The 10360-nt window shown below is 44.0% G+C and overlaps 1 protein-coding gene across 3 annotated transcripts in view; it reads right to left on the bottom strand.

Moving 5' to 3' along the window:
* Nucleotides 1-976: 976 nt before the first annotated feature.
* Nucleotides 977-10360, bottom strand: part of KAZALD1 (Kazal type serine peptidase inhibitor domain 1) — a 44386-nt gene continuing 35002 nt past the window's right edge. For all 3 annotated transcript variants that reach the window (XM_061634395.1, XM_061634396.1, XM_061634394.1), the window contains exons 3-5: nucleotides 8121-8281; nucleotides 2705-2852; nucleotides 977-1344 (exon numbers count right to left, since the gene is read on the bottom strand). In XM_061634395.1, coding sequence (XP_061490379.1) covers nucleotides 1250-1344; nucleotides 2705-2852; nucleotides 8121-8281 — 404 coding nt within the window. In that variant the 3' untranslated portion in view covers nucleotides 977-1249. The remainder of the gene's footprint in view (nucleotides 1345-2704; nucleotides 2853-8120; nucleotides 8282-10360) is intronic.

The raw sequence follows: 10360 nt of genomic DNA, 5'->3' as shown, positions 1-10360 counted from the left end.
TTTGCATATTTGGACATTATACGGTAGATTTTTCATATAGGGCGAGTCTGACTCTGACTTCTAGGCTTTCAGAGAAAAGAATTTACAAAAGGCATCCACTTGAAATCCCTGCTATCCAGCCAGGGTACAATCCAGTTACATCCACACTTCCAAGTTTGGTCAATGGCGTGGTAGGACACTTGTGGCCCTCCAGATGTTGGACTACAACTCACATCAGCCAGCATGGACAGTGGTTGGGGATGATGGGAGTTGTAGTCCAACAATATCTGGAGTGTCAGAGATTCCCCATCCTTGGACTATGGAGACACTGACAGGTCCTACTATGCACAAGGGACTTTAGCTGCAATCTGTCGATAAGCATCTTTTGAATGACACGCATTCTTCTTTCACTCAGTAAGGAAAACCAAAGTCACGAAACCTGTAAAAACAAAGGCCTCGCCAGTGTCCTGTTCTCATCCCATTCACATATGTGTTTTACAACACACTGGACACAAGGTATCATCTTAAACCACATTAGCAAATGCTTGCTGCAGTTTCTTTCTTGGGATGGTATAATCTACTTTAAAACATACCAGCTGGTCAACTAAGCCTGTTTCCAGTGACCTTAGGATAGGCTGAGTTCTCATAACAAGGATCTCATGACTTTTATCTTTTCTCTAGAATGTGTGCTGTGCCATCAAATTGCCTAGATGAAGTGCCAGTCTCAGACCAAACTAGACAAAATGTCATTCATGCAATTAAAAAGTGAATTGTAGGTGTTTTGGGGGACAATCTGGATTGGGACCCTGGCATGGGTGGTTAGGTGATTTTAAGCCTTCCCCCCCAAATGTGGTCATGTGCTGGACTAAGGATTCTTGTGTCAGCTGTTTGCAAGGACAAAAGCTTCCATTTGCTCCAAGGGGAAGTTTATATGAGTGTGGTCAGGCATAATCAAAGAAACTCTGGAGAGTGACTGAAGTACCTTTTAATGCCCATTTGCTCTGGGATCAACTAAATACAATACAACAATCCCCTCTTCCCACTTGTTTGCTGTCCCCTTCACCCAGTAAAAGGATGGGTCAAATGATTAAATAGATTTATCTTCCCCACCCAAAATGAACTGATATTAGAACTGTCATAGACGATTTTCAGCATAAAGGCTCAATACTATCCCAGAAGTCTGGGACTGCAGTAGATGAGGAGGCAAATACTCAAACGGGAATGAATGTACATGTCTCTTTCCTGTGACAGCTCCCCTACACATGCACTTTCAGTAATAGTCATATGACTCATCACTCTCCATGTCATCATCTGGTCCTAGTTTGGGCATCTTTGGCAGGGCCAATTCAGTCATATTCACTTGATCTGCAAGTATAGACCACAAGGCAAACAGTTAGTTCTTGTACAGAGTTTGCATCCCTCACTACCTGTCCTTCATTACTGGAGACATTTGTCTAGGATCCTGCATTTCCAGCATGACAATATACAATCACTTGTGCAGAATGGACAGTGGATGTTGCACCTTTCCCAAGCAGCCAGGAGGAGGGCTGGCTCAAGACTCAGTTTTGCTACCTCAGAGGAAAAGATAGCACATATACCCATTCCATGTATAAAAGCTGACCAGACTGGCAGTTGAATCTTTCTTCATCAATGTCAAATGGACAGTCTTGTCCAATTCACCTAAGAGCAGTAGACAAGCTTAGGGAGACTCAAGGCAGCCCACATGGCACACAGTGTTCTGTCCTCTAATAGAGGAATAGCTGCAGGGGAAGCTCAAATGGAATGACTACCACCACTGTCCCATCAAAGATCTCAGCATTCACTGCCTGGGACAACCGGCTCACTCTGCCTAACGGTAGAGCCAGCTAAGGTCAAACAAACAATCTGTCAAACATCTAACATGTTTGATTGTCTTTGGGTTATCAACTAAGCACTCATGTCACAAACAATAGCATGCTTAAGGAAATATTTGCTGGATTATGTTAACTGTATTTGTAGATGTTTTAAATAAAATGCTAAAGAGGGATATCCTGGTACAGTGAGCAGAAAGTAGAACTAGGGTCTAGAAGACTTCCGTCATGGGACTGCTTAGCTCTGTATAGAACTGTGGCCTTATAAAAGAACTAAACATTATAGGAAACACATGGTTGCTACTGAAAATGGCAGCCCCTTGTTGGGCTCTGCTTTGTAACATGTAGCTCAACTAAACTTGTATCTTGATGTCATTACATTAGCATTTTTTCACTTCTTTTTCCATAGTGGGGAAATGTTGGATGTAATGAGGACTTAATCTAAGGGAACTGGACAAAAAGCTGCCATATTTGTTGGCTTCCATGCTTTTACTCAGTGCAGTTCTGCGCTGAGTTCGTACGGCTGAAGAAACAATATTCCATATTTTTTGATTACTTATATTTGGAAAACATTATTAGCAGCAATTTACTGGGTATAAAGGATCAATCAGTTGGTATAGCCAGTAGTTAAGGATAAACTATTTTGGTTTTTTTAATTTAGTCACAGTGCAGTTCTTTACACAGTACATATGAAATACTACAAAATAGCTAAGTAGCACTGATACCAGATGCTGCCTGAAGAATAGCTCAGAAGAGGGAAAGGCTAAAAAGCTGATGATCTGCTCGTGCACATAGCAAAGGATTTCTGGTGTGCTGGGCCTAAACTGTCAATATAAAGAATCAGCCTGAAGAATAAGGGGGAAAATATCACTTACCAGGAGTGAGAACCACAAGGCTAGCTGGAGCTGCCACTTGCCCAACGTTGTTCCTTGCAAAGCAACTGTAAGTTCCCTCATCAGTTACCCGGACAGCTTGGATCTGTAGCCAGCTGGTCACCTCATATTTCTGAGGGCCTCCCCTAAACTAGAGGCAATGAAATATCAACAGATCTGCTGTGAGACACAATTACATTTTAAAAAAAAAAATTTCCAGGAAGGGAATTGCTGGCTATTCCTTGAAAGCTGCTTAAGTCTCCAATGGGGAGTTATCTGGATAGTATCGTAAACCAATTACTGCAGGCATATCTAAGATATTGTTAGTACAGAGTCAAAGCCCAATTTAAACATTGCTCTGTTTGCCTTCCTATTCAGGAGAAGCGCTACTGTGGTCTCTGAATTATATGTTCTTCTACAATCACATCTTCTCATTTATCAATGCTACCTCTGTAATATTTGATATCTTTTTTTAATTAGAAAACCACAAACCTGGAATGCAATGGTTGTTACCTCATTTTCATGTTCTTAAGCAGGCCAATTAGACTGAACGTCCTAGAGCATATCCAAGGACAAAATGCATACTGAATTTACCTAAAAAGGACTCCATAACCTTTGAGACATATATATTTCTTCTTTGGCATTTGTTTCCTATAGTATACATCCTTTTCCTGTTTCCCTAATCCCAGTGGTCAAAGCAAACAACTAGCCTCATCTCTGTACATATTTGGATACTTTTATTTATTTATTTATTTATTAAATTTATATACCGCCCGACTAGCAATAGCTCTCTGGGCGGTGAACATAAAACAGCATAAAAATACAATAAATAACAAAACAATACTAAAATACAAGCAACAATCCAACACAATAAACATTTTTAAAATTAAATCAGTGTAACTTAAAATGCTTCAGAGAATAGGAAGGTTTTGACCTGGCGCCGGAAGGAGAGCAGAGTCGGCGCCAGGCGTACTTCCTCAGGGAGACTGTTCCATAGTTCGGGGGCCACCACTGAGAAGGCCCTAGATCTTGTCATCACCCTCCGGGCCTCCCTGTGAGTTGGAACCCGGAGGAGGGCCTTCGTAGCAGAACGTAGTGCACGGGCCGGTTCATATCGGAAGAGGCGTTCCGCAAGGTATCGTGGTCCCGCACCGTATAAGGCTTTATAGGTTAATACCAACACTTTGAATCTAGCCCGGAAACATATTGGCAACCAGTGCAAGCTGGCCAGAACAGGTGTTATATGCTCGGACCGCTTGGTCCTTGTCAGCAATCTGGCCGCCGCATTTTGCACTAGTTGTAGCTTCCAAACTGTCTTCAAAGGTAGCCCTACGTAAAGCGCATTACAGTAATCCAAACGTGAGGTTACCAGAGCATGTACCACTGATGTAAGGTCCTCTTTACTCAAATAGGGACGTAGCTGGGCTACCAACCGAAGTTGGTAAAACGCATTCCTAACCACCGAGGCTACTTGAGCCTCAAGTGAGAGGGAAGAAGACTCCCAGACTACGAACCCGGTCCTTTAGGGGGAGTGTAACCCCGTCCAGGACAGGGTATATATCCACCATCCGATCAGAGAACCCGTCCACCAACAGCATCTCAGTCTTGTCTGGATTGAGCTTCAGTTTGTTAACTCTCATCCAGTCCATTGTCGAGGCCAGGCAACGGTTCAGCAAATCGACAGCCTCACCTGAAAAAGATGAAAAGGAGAAGTAGAGCTGCGTGTCATCAGCATACTGATGACAACGCACTCCAAAACTCCTGATGACCTCTCCCAACGGCTTCATGTAGATATTAAAAAGCAGGGGGGACAAAACTGACCCCTGCGGGACCCCATATTGGAGAGCCCGCGGTGTCGAGCAATGTTCCCCAAGCACTACCTTCTGGAGACGACCCGCCAAGTAGGAGTGGAACCACTGCCAAGCAGTACCTCCAACTCCCAACTCCGCGAGCCTCTCCAGAAGGATACCATGGTCGATGGTATCAAAAGCCGCTGAGAGATCAAGGAGAATCAACAGAGTTACACTCCCTCTGTCTTTTTCCCGACATAGGTCATCGTACAGGGCGACCAAGGCTGTCTCAGTGCCAAAACCGGGCCTAAAACCCGATTGAAATGGATCTAGATAATCAGTTTCATCCAATAGCGCCTGGAGCTGGCCAGCAACCACCCGTTCCAAGACCTTGCCCAGGAATGGAACATTCGCCACTGGCCTGTAGCTGTTAAAATTGTCTGGGTCCAAGGAAGGCTTTTTCAGGAGTGGTCTCACCACTGCCTCTTTCAGACAGCCCGGGACCACTCCCTCTCGTAAAGAGGCATTTATCACTTCCTTGGCCCAGCTACCTGTTCCATTCCAATACTGTTGGATTCCACCCTATTGTTGGAAGTGGGGCAGGAGCAACTCCTGTTTTGTTCTTTTGTCTATGTTCCAGAAGGGAGATAGAGTTAGGGTCCTCCAGATCGATAGGCTTTACCTGTGATGCTCTGACTGACTTCCTTCCAACTACTAGAATGTTACATCTTTAGGGAAGCTTACCTGCCCCTCCTCCTTCTGCCCTTTCCACTCCTTTCTTCTCTGACTGTACGGGAGAGAGGAGACACCCTTTTGTCTCTGCTCTCTCGTAGCCAGTAGCCAAGAGGGTAACTCCCACACCTGGGTGTTACACCTCGAACTTAGTTAAGTTAGAACTAGGTTTGCTTTTCTATCTACTATGTATTTCTATAAATAAAGTAGCTTTTCTTATTTTACTAAGTCTCAAGTTTCACTGATGCTGATGCAGGGTAAAAGCCTGCTTTCTTAGGTAAACGCACACACATGCTGGCACACTCACATTTCAACATCCACTGTTACTCTCTGCTGCTGTTGTGCTGCTTTAAACTAAATTTAGCACACAAACACACAGCAACATTGCTAGTTCTTACTTTAGATGGGAGATTCTAAAGGCCCATTTTTTGTGTGTTTGGTTACACATACATAATACATGCAGCCTACCTCTGGGTTTTTTAAAGAGGCACCCACCTAATTCTATATGCACATACACTTTACAATTGACACAGCATATGCATTTTGTCCTTGGGTATGCTCTAGGACATCTCAGCCTGTTGTGAAATACCAAGTTACTCCCCCCCCGAACTGGAAAACAATCCAAATTCCTTGCAGATGTAGCAAGCTTTGGTGTGGTACACTCTCTCTTTTTCTTTTAGACCATAAATCAGAGAGGACTGGAAATTGACCACAAACTATTCTTGTTTCTTAGTCTCCTTGGTAAACAGCAGCTCATCTCTTAAAGTGAATACATAAACCCTGTATTTTTCTTTCTCTTTTCACAGAAAGAGCACTGAATCATATCCAAAGTGAAATGTTACTATTCATAGGTCGCCATAAGTCAGGATCGACTTGAAGGCAGTCCGTTTCCATTTATCTAATAGCAATGCAACACTGAAGCAAATTCCAGAATTTGTAATGTCTTGGTCGGGCTAGAATAGAAAAGAGGACAAAATAAAGGATCTGTGGAGTCAGAAGGAGAGGGACTGCTTGCCATGGATTGAGCCTGGAAGCTACAAGGCTCAAAAACCTCACTCTCTATTGCTAAACATCCCACTCATATCCCTTCTAATTTCTGAGCTTTTAGAAGACTATATCTGTATACTTTTGTAGTTTAAAGATGAGGCCTAGAAACTTTTAAAATGAAAAGTGGGTTTCTTTCTCAGCATTCTTGCAAAGCCATAAAAGTCCATGCAATAGACTAGAAGCGCCTTTCCCAGCCTTTGGGTCCCCAGATGTTGCCGGACAACAATTCCCATCATTCCTCACCATTGGCCAAAGTGGCTGCGGCTGATGGGAGTTGTATTCTAACAACATCTGGGGACCCAAAGGTTGGGAAAGGCTGGACTAGAATTTGCAGTCACAGACCAGCAGACTTGTAGATTCAGTGGTGAAACTTAGGCTGTGAGCACACGTCACCTACAGCAAAGCCTTTTCATTGGCCATGCCTGGAGGGGCAGCAGGTTGATCTGACAATCAGTTGCAAAATCTGTTCGAAGCTGAATTTAAAAAAAAAACACGCAGTTGAGCTGATCCAACCAAGTTTTACAGGAAAAAGGGGCAGAGTTTGACTAGCATCATGTGCATCCGCTTTCAGAAAAGAGAAGTGGAGACACAATGGAACCAGCAGAACAGTAAGTGTTTCTTTACTCTCTACTGACCGATTTACAACACAATCCTGCACATGTTTGCTTCCCTGTTGCTTCCCCATTGCTTAGGATTTCAATCCCATTTTCAAGAGAGAATCCTTGAAAATGTGTCCCATTTTCAAGAGAGAAGCCTAAAGTCCTATAGATACATGGGAATTTAGTGGTGTGCATTAGGACCTTGGTAGCCTCATCTGGTTACCTTCCCTCACACTGAAGATTTTTCTGTGCAAGAAATATTCTGTAGCGTTTCTTTCAAACTGTTTTTAATTAACTCCTAGCAAATGGAGTTCCTCTCTGGAGATTATTCCATTGTTTCAACTTTTCCCTGTAGAAAAGCTGTTCCTGGTGCCAACTTTCATTTGTCAGTTTCATCCCTGCGTTCCCTTCCTTGGACCAACTTCAGTGTCCTTGTTTTGTCGTCAAAGGGACAATTGATGTGTGGTCCAGCAATAAAATGCAGTCAAGTAAAGTGACTGGAATTCAGTCTAAATAGAAGATGCTATCACAAGCACTACACTACTTTTTCCCCTTACCATAACATGGGAGCTACCCAAGCTTCTTAATCTGGCAGTGACATGTTTTTTGCCCCACCCAAACATTCCATATAATAAAGATTTGTAGTTTCTATAAAGGTTTCCCAGGACTTCCTTACACACCCTTTAAATAGAAGGGTATAACAGTGGCTGCCCTACAGCCTCTCAAGTTCTATTTTAGGATGGATCTCCAAGTCTGTTAACCCTGCTGAAGATAACTTGATGAGCCTTCTGTGTTAGGGTTATCCAGAGTGTATGCAATACTCACAACTGTCATTATAACTATGTGAGATTACTCCATATAAACGGGGGAGCGGGGTAAAAATGAGAAGAAAATTGAATGTCAGAATAACTAAGGAAAAGAAAATATGGGGATGCACATTTTCAGCAGCAATGAGACGTACTCTGAAGACAGTGAAAGCTCATATGGAGAAATCAAATAATTATCTTGTGTCTCTACAGCTGGCTCCCCAACTGGAAGCATAGCAGCCCATCTGTGGTTAGGCTGGCAGAAGGACTAAAGTTAGCAGCAGAAGTGATAGAAAATCCTAAAAATAAGAGGTAGTTGCTAAAGGGAGGGAAAACAGGTCTGCCAAAGAAACTGACTGTAATGTGTAAAACAAAATTATTCTCCAGGCACACCTTATAAACAAAACAACACCATCTTGAGTGCTTGCTAGAACTTCTGGCTCACCTGAACTGAGATATGGGGATCATCTCCAGGAAGCAGCATATCCAGTCCTTCCTTCCTCCATTCTATGGATGCCATGGGGTATGCAAAGACCTCACAACCAAAGATCACATCTTGCCCAGTGATATTCCAGATGTCATATGGAGGAGATATTATGTGGGGCTCTAGAAAAAATGAAAAGAGATCTATGGGGCATAACCTCTGTCTTGGTTGTATGTGAAGACACTTGTTCATCTTTTCATACTAGATGTTTTAGATGAGTCCTCCCAGCTTTGTCTAGCTGAGATCTCATTTTGTGCATTTTCCAAGTAATCCTTTTTATCACATGATATGATATTTACCTTTAGCAGAGCCTGCAGAATTTTAATTTTGTTGTTGTTGTTCAGCAACTAGCATTTTTGCAGCAGCAACCACAACCACAATAATAAAAAATTAGCATATTGCTCAGCACAACTGTTGCACTATGTTCCCTATTTCCTTTCAGAAAAAGGCAGACTTTTTATGATTGAGCTAAATAGTCCTCCTTTGCCATGCCCACCAGCAGCTGTTAGTCAAGAACATGTTTGCATCATCCTGGAGCATCTGTGAACCACAGCCCTTGGCCCCTAAACGGTGGTCCAGTCCTTTGTCATACTCATTTAAATGAAGTGCTTCCTAGGGAATGTCACTTCTGCCTCCTGTTGCTACAAAAACATGACATCCTTCTGCCAGCTGTTAATCAGTCTGCTTTACTGTTAGATGCTTTGGCTTTGTTTTAAGCATCCCAGTCCCTCTCTTCCTCCTGTTTTGAGGTTGGATATATGGGGAGGGACCATAGGTCAGTGGTAGAGCATATACTTTGCATACAGAAGTTCCCAGGTTCGATCCCCAGCATCTCTAGTTTAAAAAGGATCAGATAGCAAGTGTTGGGTAGGATAGATAGAGCTCTGCCTGAGACATGAGTTGCTGCTAAGCTAGAGCAGACCATGCTTGGCTAGATGGTCAAATAATTTAGATGGACTCTGAACAGGGATTTTTCAAATTTGCCATGAAAGTGGTGGTCAAGGACTCTTCATGAGATGGGTGTCCATTCCACAAGTAAGTACTACAGTTCCGTCTGCTTCCCTCCTTCCCTCCCTCCCTCCCTGTTGATATTACATTATTGGTGTAATATTACATTACATTATCAGTTAATGGCATCCTTTCTGTAGTAGCTCCTGTCTAGGGAATGCTTTCCCCAGGAAGCACCACCTGGCAGCAACTTTGCCATCGTTTCAGCATGAGGCAAATATATTTTTGTTCCTTGTGCATTTGGGCAGTACCATTGATATTCTTAGGTCTCGAGCGTGCGGCTGCTTTCCCCCAATTTTATGGTGGTGGGGGATTTCAACGTGCACGCCGAGGCTGTCCTCACAGGAGCCCCTCAGGATTTCATGGAAACCATGACTTCCTGGGATCTGCACCTTAATAATATAGGGCCTACCCATGTAGCCGGTCATGCTCTCGACCTTGTATTTGTCTCGGGAGGGGAGGGAAGTGTTCTGAAAATGGGGGCGATTTCTTCTAACCCCATGTCATGGTCAGATCACTAGCTGGTGAATATGGATGTCTCAATGCCACACGCCCTCTGCAGGGGACAAGGACCTATTAGGGTGGTCCGCCCCAGACGCCTGATGGAGCCCAAAGGATTCCTGACTGCACTGGGTGATATGGAGCTGACTGAAGGATGCCCGGTCGAATCCCTGGTGATGGAGTGGAATAAGGGGATCACCAGGGCTCTGGACCGCGTGGTGCCGAAACGTCCTCTCCCCCTGAATAGAACTCAGACTGCACCCTGGTACACGCCACGGTTGCGGGGTCTGAGACAGGAGGTGAGATGACTTGAGCGCCGGTGGCGGAAATCTCGCACTGAAGATGATCGGACACGGGTTAGAGCAGCAATAGATGCCTACCAGGTGGCAACAAAGGCATCAAAGAAAGATTTCTTTGCTGCCTCTATTGCGTCGGCAGAATGTTGTCCCAGGAGATTGTTCCAAGTGGTCCGAAGCCTGGTCGGTCCAGTTGCTCAGGAACCCATGGAACATTCTAAAATCTCCTGTGATATTTTTGCTAAACACTTTGCCGATAAAATCGAGCACCTGAAGAGCATGCTTCCGCCAGCCGTGGAGGCAGGAAGTGGGCCAGAGTCGGCCAGTTGCATCCCGGTCCGTTGGGATCAGTTTCAGCCTCTTCTCTCTGAGGAAGTGGACAAGGTGCTCGGTACT

The sequence above is a fragment of the Rhineura floridana genome, chromosome 7 (genome assembly GCF_030035675.1).
Source record: "Rhineura floridana isolate rRhiFlo1 chromosome 7, rRhiFlo1.hap2, whole genome shotgun sequence".
Classification (NCBI taxonomy): domain Eukaryota; kingdom Metazoa; phylum Chordata; class Lepidosauria; order Squamata; family Rhineuridae; genus Rhineura; species Rhineura floridana.
This window is presented reverse-complemented; position numbering and strand designations above follow the sequence as displayed.